We start from the raw sequence: 24635 nt of genomic DNA, 5'->3' as shown, positions 1-24635 counted from the left end.
CACTTGCTAATCAATTAGCAACACTTGTCCTTACTGTAGGAGTTTTCCCACAATTAAGTGGAATTTTTGATTCTATAAGCGATTTTTACGCTCTGTCAAAAGGAGAATTTCATTTGTATATCAAATGAAACAGAAGTCACAATTTGAAACGATGGAAAATGAAGACTTGAAGTCATACATTAAAATAATTTACTTTATCTGAAGTATTTTTGATATCGGATAATATATTGGGAAAGTCGTCTCTGGGTCTGCTTTCGGCAGATCTTTGTCGGCCATAGGCAAATGTGTCTAAAATCGATCAAGTTAACTATATTTTTGATCATCTTTTGACCATTCTGGATAGACAAGTTTCCATATCTATCTTTCTTTATGATAAACTCATTGAATAAACGCGTTTGCAAAAATGAAACTAATACTCAAGTTATGAACACTTTTTGAAGGTCACTCATTTGAACACAACAAATTACAAAAGCAAAGAAAATGCAGTTGAAATTTATGCAAATTTTGTTGCAGTTGATTAATTTTTAGTCACGCTAATTATGACATTTGCATACCAAGAGAATGAGAATTGTCTAAAAGTTGCAAACATTTTGAAGCTTATGAGTCTGATGTCTATAATATGATAACTTTGATGCTAAAGTGTTTGAAGTTTCTGCAATAATACATATTTGAATAATTCATAAAAATTATCATAGTTTAGACTTTAATAACTGACACAAATATCGAAATCGCGAAAAATATTAAATATTAAATTTGAGGCAGGTCAAATAAAGTTTTTAATTCAAACCGCCTGCAATCCAGATACAAAAACCTCGAACCGGTTCAGATGAATATACAATATATGTATATGTATATAGCATGTCTTTGTTTTGATTTTTAAAAGATTGTTTTGTTTCGGCCAATTGTCAGTATTAGCCAGTTCTTTAGGTGACTCGACTAGTATCTAGATAATACCATAATTAAATTGGCCCACAGGCAGACTTTACTTCAGACTTATTGGTGTTGATGAACAATATTTATTTCCCCATAAATTAAAGCCAATTGTGATTCACTAATTAATCATCAATTATGAAGTAATAACTATTTAATGATTCCTTCAAATTACTCAAAAACCAACAACTGATGTATTTGCGTCATTAATAAGAGATTGAAAAATTATGTATAATGATGGTCAGCATAAATGAATGGCAGATTCTACATAATCACATTAATAAGTATAGGCTTTAAAGACAATTTTTTACTCTTGGCCAGAAGGGTATATATATTAGCATATAATTATGGAAATTCAGTTGGTAAGACCTGAGACAGTTTGTGCCTGAAGAGTGTTAGCCCATCTGGCAAAGAGTTGACTTAATTTATAAGAAACTGCGTCATTCTAAAAGTGGGATCTTTCCCAGCCACAAATATTTCGGGGGTTTTTTTTTGGCCAGTTTATTCACTCCAAAGCGATTAAAATGCGGAACAAATTATTTATGTTAATATAAAATGGTTTGATAGCCACGAGCTTTTGTGAGTGTGCATAGATTGAACAGCTTTAAACTTGGTCAAAAGCTTTACACTGTTTCGAAAAAAGACGTTAGAACTTGTTGCCGGTTTGCAACTAGATTTACCATGTTCTGGTCTATAAAGCCAACTAAACATATGCAAAACCTAGTATAAACAATAAAACTAACTACAAAAAATTAAAACAAAACCAAAGTTAGCGGCATTTTGTTTACGGCAAACACAATGAAACAAAAATTGTGGTTGGAGGGTGAAAGGGTGGGAGGGAGAAGGTGGAGTGAAAGAAACGTTGCATTGTTTATCAGATGTGGGTTTTGTTTGGCGCGCTTTTCTTTTAGTATTTGTATTTGGCCTGTTGCCGTTGCCCCAGGTAACTGACCAGCCACTAACCAGGCCAAAACAGAGAGAGAGAGCGAGTTAAGCCAACCATCCCCTGCAATTGACAAAATACAAGTTGGGATTAGAATTCAGTTACCGGGCAACTTTCAGAGTGTCAAGTTGAAGCCAATTGCTATCATTTTTCTAACTAAGTTTCGGAATCAAACGTTTTCGGGTGACAATATAATGCTCGACAGATCCACACAAACGCATTATCAAGTGAACTCAATGTTAACACATAAATAAACAATCCAATTGGCGATATGAAAGGAAAAGGTCTAGCAATTTGTATATTATTTTTGACTACTTTACAACACAAAGTGGACAAGTGTTGGGGGTCAGCAGAGCAGATAGGTCAGCCGTTGATACAATTAAGTCACGGTAAGTTGAGCATCCAGCCAGTCGATGAAATTGTTGTGAGATGACAAATGATTTCACATTCTCCATAAACATCCGAGTACGGAGTACTGGGAATGAACAATTTGTGATCCAGAAAGCAGAACTAGCCACCCAGGCCAAAAAATCTCTAGTGATGATGAGTTTGACCTTTGACGTTATGCGTCACCGAATTTCACGCTTCTTATATAAAAAAAACCAAACCACAATGGTCAGAATCTGTGCTGTAATAATGAGTGGGCAAGTGCGTGGAATTTGGGAAAATCAATAGAAATTAATTGCAAGGAAACAATTTGAAATTAGCTGAGGTTTAAGCCTGGCAAAATTAACTAAACATAGACGAACAGAAAAAACCAGTTAATTGTATTGCCAACACGCAAACAAATGGTCAATTTCTGAATGGAGACCAACTTTACTCATACTAAGGGTCATATTTTGTTTTTTGTGGAGGATGAGGAGTTACCTACCTACAACTTGTGTGTGTGTGTGTGTGTGTGTGTGTGTGTGCACTATGTGCTAATCGATAAAAACGAATTACAGTTGTCTATGAATTGAGTATGTTGGAGTTTGGGACTCATCATCATTATCATTGAGGCCAAAACCATAATGGCTGGCAATTTTAAAGGACCAAATATATATGTTTTATCATTTATTAAACCATATCTGGTTGCCATTACAGCAATTGATCAAACAAAATGTTTGAATTTAGGGGAATCTCAATAGTCAAAATAAGAGCACATAATCATATAATAAAACGAGCAGGCAAAATAAACACAAGTCATACCAAGTCACTTTATACATATATTGGGAAAAGCTCCCTCGTTTTGGAGGAGGGGAGTCCGTGGAGGTGACTGTGACTGTGGATAGGTAGGTAGGTTGGCAACCGCATTTCATGATTTGTCGATAAATTGTAGTATAAGGTAAATTGTTATTTATATTTCGGGGCAACGACATTAAGATGGCTAACAAAAACAAAAATGGGAATGTAGCTAAATTTGGGAGATTTCTTGGGCAACTTAATCATAACTTAAACACTATTTAGCTAATTGGATTACAAGTGGATTGTATTATCCCATTCAAGACTGGTGCATATATAATTCTTAGTGTTTTGTCTTTAGGCCCCATTCCAATTGCTGTCTATAAAGTTTACTTCACCTTCCCAGACCAAGTTAATTACTATGGAAACGTTGTAAAAGTTCAAGAAACTCTATTAATAAGTTTTAAGTCACGCCCCCAAAGAAACAATTCCAACAATTGCAATTTCAGATGAGTCTGATGATGACTATCAGGAAATCAAGGATGAGATCCATTTGGAAGATTTCTTTTGGACTGGCTCGGGAGACGGCCCACCCGATTTTCTGAAGAAAGTCCACACGGGCATAAGTAAGGGAAAGGATGTAATTGTTAAGACCGAAACTGTGGTGGCCACTGTCTATGTGGAGGGCAATAATGTAAGTTGACGTTGAAGCAATTAGAGATTTCGGTTGCTTTTATTGGGAGATATTGCTTTAGGAAATCGATATACCCATTTGCTTGGACTGCAAGCCTGACGATGGCGGTGGCAATTGGGATTTGGGAACATCTGGAATGCCACCTTTGAACTACTCAGCCACAGACAGACGATATTGGCTATTGACTGTCATGTCAGGCTTCTATACACCCAAAGATAATCCCATGCTTGAGGAGAAACTGGCACGTTTATATCGTTTGGCCTTTACCAGGTATGGCCATCTGATGAAATGGAAAGTAACAAAAAATGCAACTATTTTTCCCTCTTAAGACAACAAACTCGACACCTGGGCATAAATGGGGCACAGCAAATTGAAGGAGTATCGGTGACCGTACCACGCGAACGTCGTCAACCACCATCGAGCAGTACCACGACATCGCCTGCCGATGATGTCGAGGTATTGGACATAGAAGTTGATGGCTATGATGGGCCCTACATAAAAACAGCTAGGGCGGCAGGTGGCAAAACCGAATGGAGCAACGACTCCGATGAGGAGCCCGACGAGACCATGATAGGTGTGGGAAGCACCTCAATATCAATACCAAACGCAAGCACAGAGTCTATTGACTATAGTGCATATGTTACATTAATCCCCTGGGAGCTCATACAACAGAACGGCAAGTCCGAAAAGTTGCAGGAAATGCGCGACGCATTGTTAAGTCAGGCAGAGGCACAACCCCAGCCCCATCCTGAACCGCAGCCCGTCTACCGGGACGAGCGTGTTAGGGTTGTCATACATAACCTCACGCAAATCAGCGAGGCTGATATTCAAAAGTGGAACACCAATGGTGATGATGGAATGGCCACTGACGCATATGTTAACCTTAAATTGTAGGTTTTACTTGAAAGTCCTTTCAGCATTTTAGTTTTTACTGTCTTCCTTGTTGTCGTCATGCAGGAATGAGCGACCCATGGCCAACCAGACAGAATTGATCTATACGGTTCTGGTCAATGGACGTCCAGTGATGGCCACAACAGCCGCCAAGGACATGGAGTTGGTTACCGAGGCAGAAGCAGTCAGTACTTTAGGCAAACCAATCTATATGAAATCGGAGCGTAAGTAGATTTTTCTATCAATTTCCTGGTGAAATTCTACGAATTCTTCCACTTGCAGCTTATATTAGAGAACCCACAGCCACAGCCTTGGCCCCGGTTCCTCGCAGCAGTCAAGCGGGATTCTTTAACTCGGTGAAAAACAATGTTGCCCTGGTGGTCATTAGTTCGTTGGCCATTCTGCTCTTAATGCTGCTCTTGGTGGCGGTTCTTTTACTAGGACGCACACGTGCACGCCAGAAGGAACTAAGCGAAGTCAATAGGTGAGCAAATATAAACTATTTATTGAAAGAAATGAATAATTATTTTGGATTCGGATCATTTTGCTAGGCATTCTTCACGCAATGATTTATTGTCGGAGGGTCAGTCTGTACGTCCTAGCACTAGCGGAGGACTGGATGGTGGTCAGAGTACGGGTCGTTCGCGTGATGTTGGTGTTCAGAACTTTTCATATGAACGAGAAGCTCGCATTAGTTTCCCAGCTCCACCCCCCGATTCACGCTCACGTCGAGATTCTATTTCTTCGACTGACAACACTTCCGACTCTTCGGTGTATTGCCCCATTAATCCGCCAAGTGCAGATGTGCAACGTATTCTGGATGAAAAGGCAGCCCGATTATTTGATAGTCACAAGCGCCGGCATCACCAACATCAGTATGATCGCGCCGAAGGCCATGAGGACACAATCTATACATCAGTGGTGTCTGAGAAAAAAAGTGACAAGTCCAGGCATAAGTCAAAGCGTCGTTACTTGAATGAGAATCGAGTGGGTTCACTTGAGACCAGCCCAGTTCAAGGGTCATCCATGCGTGTCGGTGATCATTCGTCAGCAGAGGAAGGCAGTGCTGGCTCTCCAGCTGCACTTCGTCGAAGTTACGAGAACTTTCAGCGGAATGAGGCCTACAATCCGCACAACAATTATCATCGAAACAAACTGATCCATCAGCAGCAGAAGCAGGCTGAGTTTAGAGACAAGAATTTCACTGACAACATTGGTTCACCACAGGCCATTAACAAGGAGGTCATTCGAAATGCACAACCATCTGAAAAGTCATCCGATACGGCTAGCGTGGGCTCCTTCCTCTCGATGTCATCGGTAAGGGCGTTTCCAAAGAGCGCCTTGCCTGAACCATTGAATCGAGTCCTAGATCCCGTCTTTGTCACCTACTATGATAATGTGAATGCTGTATCATCCAAGACGGCTGCACAACTGCACAACTCAACCAGATCTCTGAAGTCACAGAAAATGCTGGGCAGCAAGGATAGCACCATAGCCACAATAGCCAGTTTTCCCAGTCCCAAGGCTCCGCCTTCCATACGAAATGTACGCTCCGCCTCGCACAGTGACAATCCGGATCCTGGTGTGGTGGGTCCTGTAGTCTGGGAGCGGCACAAGAAACGTTTGGGCAGCGCCGGCAATGAGGGTGAGGCGGGTGGAGATAAAAAAAATGATAATAATGATGATGAAGACGATAATGACGTGCAATTTGGGGCAAAGACACGTTACTAAGGCAACTGTAGTCGTTGTAAATTGTTGTTATTATTATTGCATGCACAATGTATACATACCTACCCTCGATACCTGAACCGTATTTAAATATCTAGTCTACAATAACATCGTAGAGTTGCAATCCTCTAACAGAAAACTCAACTTCTTAACCAAAGCAAAACAACAAATCAATTTCCTCAACTAATCTTCCGCAGAGGCCCTGCTGAGCTATAGCCCCAGTCCAATGCACGATCCCTCGGCCATACGCAACCACTATGAAGGACTGCTGGAAGGTGCCATGCAAATGTATGCCAGCCAAGATGATCTACCCATGCCGCTGCCCACACGTGACTTCACAAATAATAGACGAGCCACAAAGCGTGAACATCGCGGATCTTCTGCAGGTTTACCAAGGTACGCATTACAGATCTAACATACATAAACAGCAGTACTAACCTTTTGTCCACTCTCATCGTAGTTACCAATCAAAAATCAGTGGGACAACTGAACGTCCGGCCACAGCTCAGCCGGAAAAGACTTCAAAATCCGCACAATCAACACAGCCGCCTTCTCCCACCTACAGTGCCTGGGGTGGTGGCAGCACGCATCGCTCTGAGTCCCATTCACCATCACTGAATCGGCCCCTGAGCGCAGGTCCGTTTCATCGGCCCGAAACAATTTTGGAGATCTCAAGGGGAGCAGCGAATACATCGGGCAGACGCCAGGATTCTGCAGCTCCACTCATCGAGGCCATACAAACCGAATTACGCAAGTTTAAGCATCAGCAAGATAAGGACTAGCTGGGATGCAAATGGTTTTAAGGATGCAAGCAAGATGAATGCAGTTTCGACATTTTGAAATTTCATTAAAACTAGTTTTATAAAAATCTTTTTTCAACTTCTCTAGAATAAAACTTTGGCTAAATTTAGAAGCTTGAATTTAACTGCTCATGGTGCATCAGAAGCGGGAGAAATAGACTCCCTTAAGTATGCTATGATTAAGATTATTCCAATTTATAACCCTTAACTCTAGGGCCTGGAGCCACCACTGATCTTAATGCTCCATTCTTGCTTTTGAACATAATTTTTGATTTTATTTTCCATAATATTTATATTTATTTACATGAATTCTATAAGAGTTTCTTGTTTATTTAAAGACTTTCAGTGAAGCAGATAAGTTTTTGCTCTAATCTCATCATAGTCCAATGAAAATCCTCACCAGCCCAATTTGCGTTTCATTGTTGTTCTAGGTCATTTCTTTTTTGTTGTTGACTTTTTTTTGTTTATTCTATTACATTTAACTAACTGACAAACATATTTGTTATATACCCATTAAAATGTTCCATTAGAAGCTGATCCTATTAAATAATTTTCCAAAAAAAAGAGGCCCGAAAATTGAAATAGTTGCTCGTGTCATTATCATGCGGATTCATATTCATTTATCCTTTGGTGTATCTAATTGAATTCCTTTTGTCCCTTGTCAGCAGCAACTGGATAATCCTTGGCATCGACGCTACGTTTGCCCAGGCGTGGGCCAAACCATAATCCTGACGAGGCGTTTGGTCCTGTACGCTTATCGTACGCCTGTTGCCGGGCCACTAAACGAGCCAATTTACGCAATTCAGGATCCTGACGACCCACACGGGGGAAAGGCACCAATGACGCCCGTTTTTGATACTCTAGTATGGCCAAATACACAAACCGCAAACACAAATTAGTCACTCATTCCCGTTAAACGGCAACTGCTGTCAACGCTCACTTACCCTCGTAATCCTCCTGGGAGCTATCGCCATAAGTGCTCTCAAATGCCGACGCTTCGCCGGCATCATGAACATCGCTGGCCAGACTGGGATCACTGCGACCAACGCGCGGGAAAGCATAAAGTCCCATGTTGGCTCCGCGACGATTCTTGTCATGGTCCAATTCTAAATTTGTATGTGGCAATGGAAATTTTAGTCAAGTGTGATTAATGCAATCCAAAAATGTTTAAGCACTTTCAACAATTTTAGCAAAGAAACAAAATTTGTGGGAATGTCTGGTGTGTGGGTGAGAGGTAAATAATGAATTGTAAAGTGACTTGGAGACTTTTTTTTAAGTATGAAAATGGGAAATGGAAAACTCATGCAAATGCTTCGAGCGTTCTACCCAATTAACGCATTGTTTTTTCTTTCCCCCATTTGCCAAGTCAGGCTATATTACCAAATATTCAAATATGCAAGGGCGTAGAGGGTCAAAATGAACAAAAGTTCCATGCTGAAAAGTAGAATAAATTATGATGTGGAAAATCTTGAAACAATTGTCGACCGCAACGCTTTAATAATGTTTATTATTGTTGTGAAAAAAAAAAGTGAAAAATTAAAAGAGAATTGGATATTTCTACCATTACCTAAGGCTTTTTAAATATTATGCAAAGATTGTACAGAAAATATATACAAAGTCAGTTTCAAAATTTAAATAAAATACGCATGCCGATTCTAAAGTCACCTTTTACTTTCAAACGGCCTGCAAAATATTAATAAAAATAGAATGAATTTTTGTTCTCAGATAAAATCACATATTTTGTATTCATTTTTCTTTTTTTTTTGGGGGAGGCAAAAGAAAACATCATAGGAATCTTGTAGCTGCATATTGATGTGCTATCAGCAATTTGCATATTCTGGTACACCTGTTGGTTCCGAAACGCCTTCATCTGGACCAAGTAAACACAAGATTGTGGGCGAGCAGTGAGTGGGAGTGGGAATGCGAAATGGAATGGAAATGTGTGGATAAATTTAACATTTGCCCTGTAGTTTTCCAACATAATTGACATAATCCCACCAGAATGCGGATGATTGTTTGTCCAGGACCCCGAAGCAAAGTTGGAATATTTGAAATATAATGCGAATGTTGACAATTTATTTGATTTGTCTTTTGGCTTATCCTCAAAGATGAAAACAAATTGAAGTTAGCCATTTGACTCTTGCAAATTCGAAGTGTTCTTAAAGCGCACAGTGGAACAAGAATATCTAAATCGCTCCAAGTTCTCCATACTTAAATTAAGAACGTAAATTAAACAGTTTTTTGTTGTAAATCTTTTCGAATTCTTAAAATGCTGTTAAATTTGTTAACTGAAAATCAATATTTAGTGACTGTTTATGTATCATATAGAAGGTCTATAATCAATCTTTTGTGAGAAAATTTATAAAATAATCTACAAATAGATCTCAAATATTTACCCTTTAAATATTTTATACTAGGTAATTCTATGGTAAAACATATGTCTAATGTATGTATATTTAGCTTCTATATATTCATTTGCTCATTTTGTTGGAGAAAAAAACGATTCTCCCTCATTTGGAAAAGAGTTTTTCCACAATAGATGTCTTTTATTTTGGACCAACTCACCTGCCTCACTGAACTTTGCCAGCAAAACAAACACAAGGATTGCATAGGCAACATTATCCAGACTAAGAACCGCCTTCATTTTTGTGAATTTTTTTCTATTCTGTCAGCCTTAAAGGCAAATTTGTGTATTTTTAATATTTTTTTTTTGGTTGGCACAAAAATTAGTTCCTTTGTTTCATTCACTTTCGTTCACTGGCGACAGATGATTACTTTTCCACATTCAACGATATTATGCCTGCTACTGGCCGTAGTTCACGTCCTTTTATATGCCGACAAGGCAAGGACTTGGCCAAGCGGGGGCGAGAAGACGTATTCAAAGCAGGCAAACAACATAGCCCAAGCAAAAATGGGGGAACTGTGAAAAAAATGAATTGAAAATGTTGTTGGCAACAGGTGGCCGTAGCAACATTGTTGCCGCAACATTTCGCTTTTACTGTTACGCTTGAAAGTCGTTTGTTTTATTGTTGCTCACACATATACTGGCATACATTTATTGTAGATTGGAAAATGAAAGTAGAGTTCTTTATGAATTGGACTTCTCTATAGCCAACCGGAGATCATGCGACCTGTCACAGTCGATTTTCCACGTTCGCCGCCAGCTGCAGCACTGCTTTGACCCACCTTGATGGCAGGTTTGAGCGGTGCTGGAGCTGCACCAGGTTTCTTGTCTTTGTCGTCACCGGGTTTCTTGTCCTTGTCATCGGTCGGTTTCTGGGCACTGTCTGGCTGTTTGGTGGCATCTGGCTTTGTTTCCCCTGTCTTGGCATCACCTGGTTTCCCATTGGTTCCCTTCTTGTCATCAGACTTTTGGTCAGCCTTTTGATCCTTTTGGTCTTTCTTATCATCGGGCTTTGCTGCTTGACTGGCAGTCTGACTGCTGGTCTCATTGGCTGCCTTTGTGGCGTCTTTTGTTGCTCCGGCTCCTGCTGTGGTTGTTGTTGTCTTTGTATCTGGTTTAGCATCTGCTGGAGCCGATGGTGCTGCGCTCTTGGCAGCTCCTCCGGTTGCTGTTGCTGTGGATGGTTTGGCTGACTCCGCTTTAGCTGACTCCTCCTTCTTGGTAGCTGCTTCCGGCTTGCTTACTTCTCCTGGCTTGGGTGCTGTGGGTTTAGCATCTGCCGGCGGTTTGACTGGTGGAGCTGGAGCATTTGGTTTACCGTTGGTATCGCCCGGTTTTTGTTGCTCTTTGGCAGTTGTTGGTGGTGTTGGTTTGGGTGCCCCAGCAGCTGGCGCTGGTTTTTGATCATTTGACTTGCCTCCAACCGGAGGAGCAGCACCTGATGCTGTCGGTTTTACCTCAGACTTGCTGTCACTGGTGGATTTCTTATCTTTCTCTTTGTCTTCGTTGGGTTTCTTTGCATCAGTTGGCTTTTTATTATCATCCGGCTTTTTATCTGCACCAGGCTTTGCATTATCTTTTCCGCCATCTCCTGGTTTCTTCGTTTCATCTACATTTTTAACAGACGCCCGTAAGGCAGCAGCGGCTATAAAAGAAGCACCACCACCAGCAGCTCCAGCACTGGACACAGATTTCTTCGACTAAAATGAATATCATTGAGTGAGAATATTTATGGGGAAAAGAAAGTTGTATTGTTGACTTACCCCACTAGCATCCAACCTCTTGTCATCTGGCTTTTTATCATTTTCTTCACCCGGTGGCCTCTCTTCATCATCCCCCATGGATACTTCATCGGCTGCCATCTTCTTTCGCATAAACTTGACATAAGCCACTCTGGTAGCTCGCGTCACATCGCCCAAATTGGGATTGAATTCTGAATAAACATACCAATCATTTAAGTATTCCTATACGAAATGTGATTAATACTCACCAATCAATTGATTTTGATTCATCAATAGACCTTCATTGGCCTGTTCTATGATCTTACGCCTCAAGCTGCGCTGGCTATGACGCTGCATGGATGAACGTTTCGATCCGATGGGATCAGCTGTGAAGGTATTCTTTCTGGCAATGGCATTCCAATCCTTGTCTCTAAAGGGTAGAAGATTCATTTATTTGCCTTGCCTTAGATAGATTTGTAGACTTACCCTTTTTGGGTCTTCTTTCGGCCTATAACCTTGGCCAGAGATGAGAATATATCCCGACCATCGCCCTCATTCATTTCCTGTTTCAAATTCTCCACAAAACCAATTTGGAAGTCTTTCAGTATACGACGTTCCATTACCTTGCCTTTGGTGGTACGGGCAGCAGCTGTATTCAAAAATCCAAAGGGTGAGCAACTCGGGGGATGGAGTTGGCTGACTTAGCAACATGTTGCTAGCACTTACCATGTGTCTTCTTCTCAATGTCTGGGACATCCCAACTGTTATTGGTAAATATCTCCAGCAGTTCGAATCGCAGGGAGCTAATATCTTGTCGCACCTCGATGATGTCATCCTCAGTAATGCCATAATCGTCACGCCTCCTCTGTTCGGCAGTGACATAGCGTCGTACCAACAGCTTCATCACCTTGTCATGCAGCACTTGTGCTCTGTCCATTGACTTACGCTAAGCGTAGGGACACAAGGGCGAAACGAAGGAAGAGAGAAATATTTTTGAATTAGCATTGACGCAAACATCAAACTGCAGGAGTTTGATTGAAACTGATTTCCTCAATTATTTATCTGGATTTCCCTACCATAAAGCTCTTGGTGCGTGAGGGCCGTTTGCGACCCAGAGTTTTGCGCAACATTTTCATATTGGGGCAGAGATTGAACGGTGGCGGTATGGTGCCACCATCCTCGAAGTAGCTCATCCAGAGTTGAGAACGGGCAAATTTCCATTCCGTATCGGCACGCTCCGAAATGATTTGATACGAGTTCGACATCATGGCAATAAGCATGTTGAGCAACACAATAATGTTGATAACCGAGTAAGAACCGAACATTAGCAGGGCCCAGAAACGTGTAAAACTCTTGATGCCAGCCAAATCGAAAGATACCAAGTCCACCAGACCAAAAGAGGCCCAGAACAATGACTGTGAGGTCTCAAATAGGCTGCAAATAGACAACTCAAATTGTACGATTCATTTACCAGGACATTTGCCTGAAACTTACTTGGAGAATCTTCGCCAGATGGTACAGGCTTTCTCTTGATCATCAAAGTCTGCAACATCTGGGTGCAAGTGGTAGCACTTATTCTTCTCCAGCTCGGCATAGTACCACAGCAATTGATTGAGTCCACAGCCGAATGCAAATAACACCAGTGTGTAAATAAAGAAGAACTTTATAATGTCAATGATCATGCGACCCAATGAGACTTGCAATGGACCCAAATGCGGATTGATTGAGAAGATGTGGACCAATTTTAGGTACGAGAAGACCATGCCAGCGGCGAAAGCTCCTTCCGAGAGTAACATGGGATCGAATGGATGCCAATGCTCACGCGGAAAATACGGATCTATGCCACGGAACCACAAATCTCGCTGAAATATGAAAGATTTTGAGTCATCTTCAGTTAAAGTCAGAACACTCAACACTTACATGAACTATAACCCAGGCAGTAGCTCGACAAAGTATCCAAGTCACATAGAACATATTCGATATATAATCCACAATATTCCATAAATCCATTATATACTCAAATAGACCATCGGAGTATAAAGATTTGAGTTCCTCAAATATCAATGCGAATATGTACATTATAATGGCAAGTTCAATGGGTCCGGGTAGTGATCCTCGTTCGTGTTTCCGCCAATCCTCCAGCATGGTCAACATCCAGGGAAATGCCAAAAGTTCAAAGGTAATTTGCACCACCCTCAAAGAGGCAGCACCCAAAAGCACTGCAGAGAAAACGAGAACATTTTATAGTGACCCAATCCTTTTGTCCATTGGCTAAAAACTCACTCAAGAAGAACATGTAGGAGCAAGAATGTGTGATGAATTTAACAAATGGCTTGCGCATAAATTTAGCCCCATCCGAGTCCGGGGCTAAAATGTACTTTAAACTGTAGATGGGGAAACTGCAACCCAGTTTGATAACATCCATTAATTGCTGTGAGGACTGTTTGCGTCGAAATCCAGGTAATCCCTCATACCAAATGGCAGCCAGCAGTTGCTGAACATTCGGATGGGCCACAAACTGGAAAGAAAGGACGAAGACAGGAGGGAGAGTTAAAGAATCCAATTGGTTAACTTCGAAACACCTACGGTCTTCTGTTTGTATCTGATGGCTAGTTTCAAACGTTCCAGTGTCTGTCGTTGACCTGGACACCAAATCTCATGCGAGGGTTCGTGGTTGAAGTTCAGCATCACCTCCAGTTCCATTGAAGTGCGGGCATGGTCCAGCAGCGCCGTAACAAAGTCCTGCACCATTTGACGCATTTCCTGTTAGAACAAATACAAACACAAATACCCAACCAACATCGCTTACATATGCTATACACACTCGTTTTTATCGTACTGTCTACTGTACCGTGTATTCTGCACGAAATTCCGATTCCATGGCCTGCAGTCGTTTTAGTTCCCAGGACAATTGAAAGGCAGTCAATACAGGGTCGCGGGAACTAAGTGCAATTAGGGAGCTGGCCGCAAGAGCTCGATAGGCATTGATTCTGGATTGGGAATGACGCAGGGAGTCGCTGGTCTGGGAGGTAACACACTCATCGCAACCGCACCTAAAGAAAGAATCGATTACACGATTTACAATTGACAATTATTACAGGCCACATTTTTGCAACAGATTTGTCATCTGTTAATCTCACTTACTCTTACATCACTTGGTTTAAAACTATAATTAGTCCAAACAAAAGGACACCCTGTTTACCAACAATTTGGTAAATTTAGAACAACAGAGACAAACACAAAGGGGTAGCATGGGGGGGTGCGGCACATAAACGTGCCGGTTGCCACATTTGGTGGCTCAGCAGTTCAGGACTCACTTGACATCGTGCGGCATGGGCAACGTTGCACCACGATCCAACAGTATTTTTAATATCTCGTAATTGTTGCGATGTGCAGCCAGAATTAGCGGGGTAATGTCCATGGTGAAGGTTGACTTGGAGCGGTCAACTGCCTCCCAGCTCTATTGGAATCATTACTAAATCAAATGAAAAAGAAAACAGCTCAATAACGGCACTCACATAGGGCTGTCCCTCCTTGTGATGACTCTCCTCCCATTGCAACAATTCCTCTACAGCCTCTACATACTCCTCGGATATGGCATGCAATAGGGCATCGCCAACTTCAATATTATTCTCCAGGAGTAGGACCATTAAATCGAAATTCTCATTCTCGATGGCCGAAATGAGGGCCGAACGATTCATGGGGTCAGTGCAATTGATATTGAATTTATCCGACTCAGTTCCGTATTCCTCAAGAATCCTTGGAATCATCAATAAATCGATTAATCGAGGCTTTTGATTAAAGCATATGCTCTTACTTCTTAACACCTTGTAGATCACCACGCTCGCAAGATAAAATGAAATTTTTCTCCACATCGCTCAGGATGTACTCCTCTGCCATCATCAGATCATAATCCAGGCGTGATCCTGCTGCCTTCTCGGCATCTGTTTCGACGTTCGTAGTCATTTTTAGGGGCCGTATTCAATCACTCAGTAGCAAATTAAATATTTAACTTTTCCCACAAACATTTCGTTTACACATATCCTTGCACAAGGCTCACGATTAAATCCTTTCGCGCACTGTATCCTTTTTCCCTTAATGTTTTCAGCTCAGACGATGTTAAGTCTCCAATTAGCTGGTGTAAACTGTGCAGCCATGGCCAGCAAACACTTGGTATATGCCACTAATTACATTAACGTTTGACCATAAAGAAAATTCGGTCAATAAGTGTGTGAGTGTGTGTATGTGCGTGTGTGCCATAGGTATGCAAAAAACAAGTCAATGGGCCCGTCGTCTAGCCTAATCGCCAATTGACATCGGGCGGTGAGCATAGTCCAGTTCTGCACGTGATAAAAATGAAAGTCTCAAACCTACACACACAGTGGGTATATATATGTATATGTACATAGATATATTCGATTTACGAAGCCCTAGAAACGGCGTCCCGCTTACCATAGACTTGGACAAATCACATTGATTTCTATGAATGATAGAAATTAAGGTAATTCAAAATAAACGGATATAATGTTGAATAATCGAATAGTTTGTCAGCTCAGTGAAGATTTCTAATTTGGTTTTGAATACACAGGACACTGAAGTGGTTTATACAACGCCAGGACAGAGCCTGCACTACTCGTTACTTTTGCCCTTCGGACACATACCGTGAACAAATATGTGAATAAAGAAAAAGAGACATTCAGATTTAAAATCTCATGTAGTTAATACTAATTGGTAATTAAATGACAAGAAAAAGAGGCCTCCAAGTTGATGATAGGAGTAAATCATTATAATTATCAACAAAGAATCAGTCTTAGTCCATTTATACATTTGAATTGAATCTTTTCAGGATAGAGAAAGGATTTCCTTCACAACAACAGTCATAAAAGATAGATTATCTAATAATAACGTATACGCACGGTGTGCACTTGTTATTATAGGCCGCCACTACAGCTTAGCCAGGTTTGTTGTGCAGGAATTAAATTGTCTATATTTGTTTTAAAATCTATGTTTTGGGAGATTACTAAATTTAGTCTCGTGTCCATGACCACAGACAATTTTTTTAACCTCCTAAGAATGCCGAGTGTAAATAATTTATAAGGTTTCTTAAGAATATAAATGTGTGTCGGACGAAAGCTAAAGCTCTCTGCCACTATTTGTTTAGATTAAACGAAACCAGATAAATATTGAGAAGCATATCACCAGTTTTAGTCCAAAACTTTCAATTTTTTTAGTCTAAGCTTCGACTTTAACTTTGAATTGAAGTAGCAGGAATTTCTTGTGAGCAGCTTTCACACAAAGCTTTTCACGTTTAAGAGAGCCGCGTTTTCTCTTTAAATCATTTCCCACCATAAGAACTCACCACAGTTTCATTGTTATGGTTAAATTTGTTATAGTTAAATGTATTTTTATCCCAGTTCGAGCAGAGAGTTAAAGTGAATAATTGAATTAGTTTCACCAGTGGATGGATATCAATGGGTGAAGCTTTTTCTGTTTTCCATCTCCGGAAAATCAATCAGAAAGTTAGCCATGCCAAAAATATAACCCACCCACTTCCACACACACTCCCACTCCCACTCCAATTGAAAGTGCAACTTGTTTGGCAGCAACGACGACCCTTGACTGCATTTTTTCTCATTTTTCTTTTGTTGCCTACTTCTGTGCGTTGGGCCGCGTGCGTGTTTGTATGTCAACGCACTTGAGTCCTGGCAGTGGGAAAGGATTTGAAAAACAGAAGAGAAAAAACGTAGCGCACTTTTCGAATGTTTGTTTGCAATGCGGAATGAAATATGCCGCAAGTTGGCGGGTTGGGGGTCAACCCCTCGTACGCGTACGTGTTTAAGTTGCGCCGAGTCGACACCGAGTGCAATGCACCTCGCTGACATTTCTTTCGAATCGTGCGAAATGCCAAGGAATTTTTAAAATTAAAGCTGCCTTAGCGTGCGCTAATGTGCGAATTAATTAGTGGGCTCCACATTAGCAGTTTAGTATAATGGTATTATTTATTTTTAATTGCTTAAAATAGTTCTGTACTGACCTACCTTAAGTTAGAAATGTATTTTACAGAATTAAGACCAAGTTGTTCACTCGTAGTGCATTGCCCGCATGCATTGCTTCGTATGAGAAGGCTACTGCACTTAACGAAACATTGGCCTCCAAACCCACGTTTACCCATCCATCCGTCCATCCATCCATCATGCCACAGTAGCACTTGTGCTTGAAGCTCCCTGACATGGGGGAAGACATATGGTTAAAGGATACATATATTCTCCTTTTTTATGTTTTCGCTACTTATCACAGCAAGTTGCACTTTCACTGAGTTTATCATATCAGTGTAATAGCTTTGCCTGTGGGCAAACAAGGTTTTCATTGCCAACCAACCAACCAGCCGCAAAGGCAAATAATATGCATAAAACTCATTGTTTCACTTCATCAACTCAAACTAACAAAGTCAAGGCGAATGCAACCTCATCCTCACCCAAGTCTTGTACCTCCTATACCAAACCAAGACAAGAGTTAGCAATGAACTTGTGTACTTTAAGGAAAATAATGGCCTCTGCCTGTCGTACAAAGCGTTCAAGTACAAGGGCAAATACATTACACACACACACACACACAACGTTACACCCACTCACACATACATAATGTACAACAAAAGAAACTAGTACATATAACAAATGGAAAACTGGCATGTGACTATTAAAATTGTCAGAATAATGCAACTTTCTGTTACACATTTAAGCAAAAGCTTCTCACATTCGCGTCTGTCCTTCAAGTGGCCCACGAGCAGGCCCGAATTGACACATTCACAGGTCTCAACTAGAAGGTTTCCCACGCTCCTCCCTCACTGATGTTCCGGTCCTGTTCGTTGGATGAGCGTAAACGAGCCATGACTGAAACTTTGCCTGAAAACAATTTGCAGCAAGTGCCTAGAGCTGACAAGTTGCTGTGGTTGCGGCCAGGCTAGGCCAAGGAATGGAAATAATTTTTCATTTCACTTTTACGCTTTGCTATGGATATTGGCTTATGGCTTATTGAGTAACATTTGCAGTAGCTTTAAACGTTCCATTTTGTTTGCTTTTCGTATGCAAATATTGATCTACCTATATATGTATACGCATATGAATGAAATTCGTTTGGTTACCCTTCTCACCCACTATAGAGATCTGATATTTAAAGGAAACTCATTCTTATTAAGTTATACTCGCAATATTTTATTCAAAACTTCCCAATATAACTGGGACGGTAGTCAACACACTTAGTAGGAGATGCCAGTGTGGTCGCGGATCCAGTCCAAGTAGCCGGTAACACGGGAGAAGACAGCTGGGTAGCCAGCCTGGCAACCAGCAGCAGCACCGAAAGAGGTAACACCAACCAAACGGCTGCCGTCGTGTGTGACCAATGGGCCGCCGGAGTCACCACCGCAGGTCGACTTGCCGCCATCGGTGTTGATGCAAATCATGTTGTCGTGGAGAGACCAGGTGCGGGAGCAATCCTCGTGGCTCATGATCTGGACATCAACGCTTTGGAGCCAATCGGGCAATGGGCTACCGTCATAGGTGCCACCCCATCCAGAGGCAACAGCCCACCATCCAGCGTAGCTCTGGTAGCGGTCGTTCATGCTGGGAAGCTCAACCCTGTTGACCAGGGACCAGAAGTCGACATGAGGAGTGCGGATCAGGGCAATGTCGTTGTGCAGGTTGCCGCTGTTGTAGTGTTCGTGTTGGATGAAGTCGTTGCGGCTGACCCAGTGGGTGAACTGGGGCTGGGTACGGTAGCTGGCGCCATAGGAGATGGTCACAGACTCGCCACTGTTGGTGCAGTGAGCAGCAGTGAGGACCCAGGTGTTGCCAATGATGGAACCACCGCACCACCAACCGCCACCGTTGCCGCTGAAGCCCAGACCAACGATGTAGGGTACTTTGCCCTCATAGGCTGGGTAGCCGTTGGTAATACGGCCCTCGATGTCCTTGACGGGCACCGGCTTCTGCTTCTGCAGGGTGGGGACAGCGGTGACTGCGGCCACAGCCAAGACCAGGAATAGGAACGATTTCATCTTGAGCAACTTGAACAACTACTCATGGTTTTTCCAAAACTCTCCCACCTTTTTATACAAAACAGCGAACCCTTATCTCTGAGATTTGAAGAGTTTCTGGGGTTATCATCTCATCAAATTAAAAAATTGCTGGCTCAAAGTGCCCCCCCGTAGGATTTCTTGAGATATGCCTCACACACACTCAATCAAATTCATTCAGACTTTCTACTTATCAATCAAAGGAATTATTGTGCATATATTTAACAATAGATATTGTTGTTGTTGTTTTTATTAACATACCTTCCTTTATCAAGTAAGTAATGTGCGTATCTCGGTTTGTTTAGTTGTATTTGTTTATTAATTTTCGGCTATAGCCTTTTAAGAGTAAAAACTTTAGATCAAAAGTTACCAAAGCTAAAATTTTCCACTTAAAAATTTCCCCCTCCCGTAAATTAAATGGGCTTAGGTGACGAATAAAGCCAAAGCCAACACTTTTTATTTTCGAATTCATTAGGACTCATTGTATGCAAAAGGAGAAAGTTCATAAAGGCACCTGGATCCGGTTTCTTATCTTACTAGCCTGGAATCTTTATCTAGTTATCGTCTAAACCAATGGTTATAAATGCTATTGCTTGTAAAAAATACTTATTTTGATAGTTTACAAGATATTCCGAGACTAAGTAATAATAATAATATGCGCACCTAAACCAAGACAATTTTAAATTAATTTTCACTTACTTATCTAACCACCTTCGTTTATGCTAAATAGATAAGGAGTAACTCATTGACAGAAAATTAATTTTATATTCCTTTTGAAAATCCGTTCCTTGATAAAATATTAGTTGCAAGTCAATCCAATTCACAATTTCTTGAAAAGTTTGCCACTCTGTATCCTTATCTACTCTCAACACTTGAGATACTCAACAATCAGTCTATATAGTAAGAACATCTACATAAATATAAGTAGATAGGACAAAAGGGCACTTTAAACGTATCAGATATTCATCGTCTAGATAGATAGAGTTCTATGCAAAACTATTCAATATAAAGAGATAACTAAACGTTGATATGATAAGACAACTGCGGTACTTTAAGGAACCCTTTGTCATCCGGTTGATAAGCTCTCGCTGATCAGTATAAAAAGGTGGGAAAGTTTTGGAAAAACCATGAGTAGTTGTTCAAGTTGCTCAAGATGAAATCGTTCTTATTCCTGGTCTTGGCTGTGGCCGCAGTCACCGCTGTCCCCACCCTGCAGAAGCAGAAGCCGGTGCCCGTCAAGGACATCGAGGGCCGTATTACCAACGGCTACCCAGCCTATGAGGGCAAAGTGCCCTACATCGTTGGTCTGGGCTTCAGCGGCAACGGTGGCGGTTGGTGGTGCGGTGGTTCCATCATTGGCAACACCTGGGTCCTCACTGCTGCTCACTGCACCAACAGTGGCGAGTCTGTGACCATCTCCTATGGCGCCAGCTACCGTACCCAGCCCCAGTTCACCCACTGGGTCAGCCGCAACGACTTCATCCAACACGAACACTACAACAGCGGCAACCTGCACAACGACATTGCCCTGATCCGCACTCCTCATGTCGACTTCTGGTCCCTGGTCAACAGGGTTGAGCTTCCCAGCATGAACGACCGCTACCAGAGCTACGCTGGATGGTGGGCTGTTGCCTCTGGATGGGGTGGCACCTATGACGGTAGCCCATTGCCCGATTGGCTCCAAAGCGTTGATGTCCAGATCATGAGCCACGAGGATTGCTCCCGCACCTGGTCTCTCCACGACAACATGATTTGCATCAACACCGATGGCGGCAAGTCGACCTGCGGTGGTGACTCCGGCGGCCCATTGGTCACACACGACGGCAGCCGTTTGGTTGGTGTTACCTCTTTCGGTGCTGCTGCTGGTTGCCAGGCTGGCTACCCAGCTGTCTTCTCCCGTGTTACCGGCTACTTGGACTGGATCCGCGACCACACTGGCATCTCCTACTAAGTGTGATTCATGGCGTCTCAGTTGTATTGGGAAGTTTTGAATAAAAGTACATAATTTGAAAAATATTTTGGTATTTGTTTTGGCGGTTTACCCTTACGAAATCTCATTTTGCGATCGAAATTGCCATATCTATTTTATTTAATTGGATGCCAGGTAAAAGATTTAGAATTGGATCTTGCCAGAATTAGCAAAATATCAGAAGTTCAGACATAACAAACCTGTGGTAGATAAGGTTATTGGCAGATAAGATACCTATAATTATCAACGAGCCTTTTTGTTTATTGTCTGGAAAAGTTCAATCCACTTGAAGTGCAAATCTTATCTTATAAAAGACAGCGCATGCCTCCAAAATTATTGATAGTGTCCAAAGAAAACTATCAGCGAGAATATAGATAGATAGTACTTATTATCATAGGCAGGGGGCAAGTTAGAGAAATCGAAGACTAAATCATTCATTGGCCACAGAGTGGTACTTTATATGCCAAGAGCAATTACCGAGTTTCTCAAGTGGATGGATTGAGGAAAGTTTTAAATAATTCACAAGATTTCAGGTATTCGATTTATTTCATAAGAACAAATCTTAGTAGTAAATGTCAGTTTCGTCCTTGATCCATTCCAGATAGCTCGTAACACGGGTGAAGCCAGCAGGTCCTCCCGATTGACAGCCAAAGCTCGAGACGAACGATGTCACACCAATGAGTTTACTGCCATCGTTTGAGACCAATGGCCCGCCAGAGTCACCTTGGCAAGTGGACTTGCCATCGGGAGTGCTCACACAGATGACATCCTGATCAGCAGTTTGGGTTCCATAATACGCCTGGCAATCACCAACCGATATCACCTGCAGTTCGACAATGCTCAAATCTTCTACCACGTTGCTACCATCATAGATGGCACCCCATCCAGCGGCCAGAGCCCAAGAATTCTCATAGCTGTTGTAACGATCATTGAGACTTGGCAGTTCGACCTTGTTGACCAAGCTATAGAAGTCCACGTGAGGTGTTTTGATCAGAGCGATATCATGAGTGAGGCCACGGTATTCAGGATGTATTATGAAATCATTTTTAGTCACACCATGTCTGAAAGCCGGCTGTTCGTAGTTGATTGCACCGTAGTACAGTGAAGCCTCATCAGCCCTAAAAATATGGAACATAACATAATTAAATATCTTACTTGCGTCTAGCAAAATCTAATACCTACTCTACTGTGCAGTGGGCAGCAGTTAAGACCCAAGTGTGGCCAATAATGGACCCACCGCACCACCACCAATTGCCATTGCTATTCAAGCTGATGCCCACTATATAAGGTACTTGACCTTCGGTTGCATGGTTACCATTTGTGATGCGACCCTCAATGCTGCGCTGCTCTTGCTTCAAGTCCTTTAGATATACGGCCTTCCGTGGCACCTCTAGGGCGGCACAAGCTACTGCCAATACGGTCAACACTACGAGAACTTTCATGTTTTGCAAACTGATGGGGGGTCCAAGAAGCCGATGTCTTATATACGTACTTTCGACTAGGAAAGTATCTTATCAAGCCGAAACTTACTGTCAATCATGTTATTCAGAAAAGATTTAAGGCTTTCATTCACCAATTTATATACTACTCTTTATATTGATACATTAATCCCTTAATGCCACTTCCCATTATCTAATATACATGTCGATAATAAAAATTCCCATTTCACACCTAAAAATCTTTAAGCATTTATTCCATTGATTCGATACAGAGAAATAGTATCTAATGAATCCCAATTTGAAATCGAGTCCAATTGCTTGTGGATCAGGTCAAGGTCGTCACTGTCCGTGGCAACCGACTGTAATTCATCATCCATTATCAATTAAAGTACACTTGAGAAATAAAATATTGTGTACACAAATATTTCATCAATAATAATAATAATGAACTAATAAATACTTATAGTAGTAGTTCACTTTAAAGTATTTGTGTAAATAGGCAATTAAATAGACACGAGAATTCCATATATATAGGTTCAAGTGTAATCTTTTACCCCACCAATACGAGGTATAACAATGAAGGTCGGAAATGGAAATCAGCCAAAAAGTGTGCTATACTTTTGAGTATGCTTAAATGGAAACTGAAAACAACATTTTTCATTTGCTTAAATCGTTAATGACCATGATTTCAAAATACCTTTATTGCTTTTCAAAATTTATTTAATAAATTTGTTTGATTGCTCAATAATATATTCCGGTTTCATCCTTAATCCATTTCAGGTAGCTGGTAACACGCGTAAAACCAGCTGGAGCACCTGTTTGACATCCATAGTCGGAGCCAAATGATGTTATACCAATCAATAGACTGCCTTCGTTTGTAACTAATGGACCTCCGGAGTCGCCATGGCAAGTGGACTTGCCATCGGGAGTGCTTACACAGATAACATTCTCATCAGCAGTTTCGGTTCCAAAATACGCCTGGCAATCCGAAAGGGGAACAACCTGCAATTCCACAACACTCAGGTCCTCTACCACATTGCTACCATCATAGATTTCTCCCCATCCAGCGGCCAGAGCCCAAGAGTTTTCAAAGCTATTGTAGCGATCATTGAGACTTGGTAGCTCGACCTTGTTGACCAAGCTATAGAAGTCCACGTGAGGTGTTTTGATCAGAGAAATATCATGGGTTAGACCACGATATTCGGGATGAACAATGAAATCATTTTTAGTTACACCATGTCTGAAAGCCGGCTGTTCGTAGTTGATTGCACCGTAGTACAGTGAAGCCTCATCAGCCCTAAAGTATATGAAAAGTATTTAGATCAAATCTTTAACTCGGTTCAGTAGTAATCTAATTGTAAGACTTACTCCACTGTGCAATGGGCAGCAGTCAAGACCCAAGTGTGGCCAATAATGGAACCACCACACCACCACCAATTGCCATTGCTGTTCAAGCTGATGCCCACTATATAGGGTATCTGACCTTCGCTCGCATGATTACCATTTGTGATGCGACCCTCAATGCTATTCCTGTTCTGCTGAAGTGTTAAATCCTTTGGGTGCACTGCCTTGTGTGTCACTTTTGATGCGGCCGCACATGCCGCAGTTATGGCCAATATTAATGTTATAGAGGTTCTCATTTTGCCCGACTGACTGGCTGACACTTTTTGCTGGGTGGTCTTTTATAGCTTTTCTAATGCCCATTCCATGCAAATGAATAGCCAGTTGTCTTATCGCGATTATCATAAACGAATCAATTAAAATGTCAAACATATTTCAAGGTATATAATTCATTTATATTGATTAGCCGGTTTCAGGTTGGCTTTTAGTCGGTGATTATCAAAAAATATTGATAAGCTTTCCAGGGTAGAAAATCTTTCGACC

At 41.5% G+C, this 24635-nt stretch overlaps 7 protein-coding genes across 8 annotated transcripts; 2 read left to right on the top strand and 5 right to left on the bottom strand.

Annotated features, from left to right (window-relative positions):
• Window positions 1-2302: 2302 nt before the first annotated feature.
• Window positions 2303-7129, top strand: LOC137582036 (uncharacterized). Its single transcript, XM_068296467.1, has 9 exons — window positions 2303-2441; window positions 3544-3728; window positions 3790-3998; window positions 4058-4618; window positions 4686-4843; window positions 4902-5103; window positions 5171-6264; window positions 6545-6743; window positions 6808-7129. Exons 1-9 carry the CDS (start codon window positions 2303-2305, stop codon window positions 7127-7129), a joined length of 3069 nt encoding a protein of 1022 aa, XP_068152568.1.
• A 264-nt stretch (window positions 7130-7393) lies between these two features.
• Window positions 7394-9932, bottom strand: Capa (Capability). Of its 2 annotated transcripts, XM_068297377.1 has the most exons (4): window positions 9713-9932; window positions 8813-8830; window positions 8092-8253; window positions 7394-8007 (listed from the first exon to the last, which is right to left on the bottom strand). In XM_068297377.1, the coding sequence occupies exons 1-4, from the start codon at window positions 9789-9791 to the stop codon at window positions 7784-7786; spliced, it is 483 nt and encodes a 160-aa protein (XP_068153478.1). In that variant the 5' UTR covers window positions 9792-9932; the 3' UTR covers window positions 7394-7783. The 2 variants fall into 2 exon arrangements, with proteins under 2 accessions (XP_068153478.1, XP_068153479.1); XM_068297378.1 differs by lacking the exon at window positions 8813-8830.
• A 216-nt stretch (window positions 9933-10148) lies between these two features.
• Window positions 10149-15425, bottom strand: trp (transient receptor potential). The gene is made up of 14 exons (XM_068298132.1): window positions 15090-15425; window positions 14791-15031; window positions 14590-14732; window positions 14124-14325; window positions 13859-14035; window positions 13556-13790; window positions 13193-13491; window positions 12767-13134; window positions 12349-12706; window positions 11999-12218; window positions 11759-11921; window positions 11542-11702; window positions 11315-11484; window positions 10149-11251 (listed from the first exon to the last, which is right to left on the bottom strand). Exons 1-14 carry the CDS (start codon window positions 15236-15238, stop codon window positions 10253-10255), a joined length of 3885 nt encoding a protein of 1294 aa, XP_068154233.1. The 5' UTR covers window positions 15239-15425; the 3' UTR covers window positions 10149-10252.
• A 3031-nt stretch (window positions 15426-18456) lies between these two features.
• Window positions 18457-19338, bottom strand: LOC137583202 (serine protease 1). Its single transcript, XM_068298133.1, has one exon. It carries the CDS (start codon window positions 19323-19325, stop codon window positions 18528-18530), a length of 798 nt encoding a protein of 265 aa, XP_068154234.1. The 5' UTR covers window positions 19326-19338; the 3' UTR covers window positions 18457-18527.
• Window positions 19339-20475: 1137 nt separating this feature from the next.
• On the top strand, window positions 20476-21357 carry Jon99Ciii (Jonah 99Ciii). The gene has a single exon (XM_068295962.1). It carries the CDS (start codon window positions 20497-20499, stop codon window positions 21292-21294), a length of 798 nt encoding a protein of 265 aa, XP_068152063.1. The 5' UTR covers window positions 20476-20496; the 3' UTR covers window positions 21295-21357.
• A 482-nt stretch (window positions 21358-21839) lies between these two features.
• Window positions 21840-22759, bottom strand: LOC137582049 (serine protease 3-like). Its single transcript, XM_068296480.1, has 2 exons — window positions 22495-22759; window positions 21840-22430 (listed from the first exon to the last, which is right to left on the bottom strand). The coding sequence occupies exons 1-2, from the start codon at window positions 22752-22754 to the stop codon at window positions 21875-21877; spliced, it is 816 nt and encodes a 271-aa protein (XP_068152581.1). The 5' UTR covers window positions 22755-22759; the 3' UTR covers window positions 21840-21874.
• Window positions 22760-23424: 665 nt separating this feature from the next.
• On the bottom strand, window positions 23425-24400 carry LOC137582289 (serine protease 3-like). The gene is made up of 2 exons (XM_068296768.1): window positions 24120-24400; window positions 23425-24048 (listed from the first exon to the last, which is right to left on the bottom strand). Exons 1-2 carry the CDS (start codon window positions 24389-24391, stop codon window positions 23493-23495), a joined length of 828 nt encoding a protein of 275 aa, XP_068152869.1. The 5' UTR covers window positions 24392-24400; the 3' UTR covers window positions 23425-23492.
• Window positions 24401-24635: the final 235 nt, after the last annotated feature.

Source organism: Drosophila tropicalis, unplaced genomic scaffold (genome assembly GCF_018151085.1).
Source record: "Drosophila tropicalis isolate 14030-0801.00 unplaced genomic scaffold, ASM1815108v1 contig_859, whole genome shotgun sequence".
NCBI lineage: Eukaryota > Metazoa > Arthropoda > Insecta > Diptera > Drosophilidae > Drosophila > Drosophila tropicalis.
This window is presented reverse-complemented; position numbering and strand designations above follow the sequence as displayed.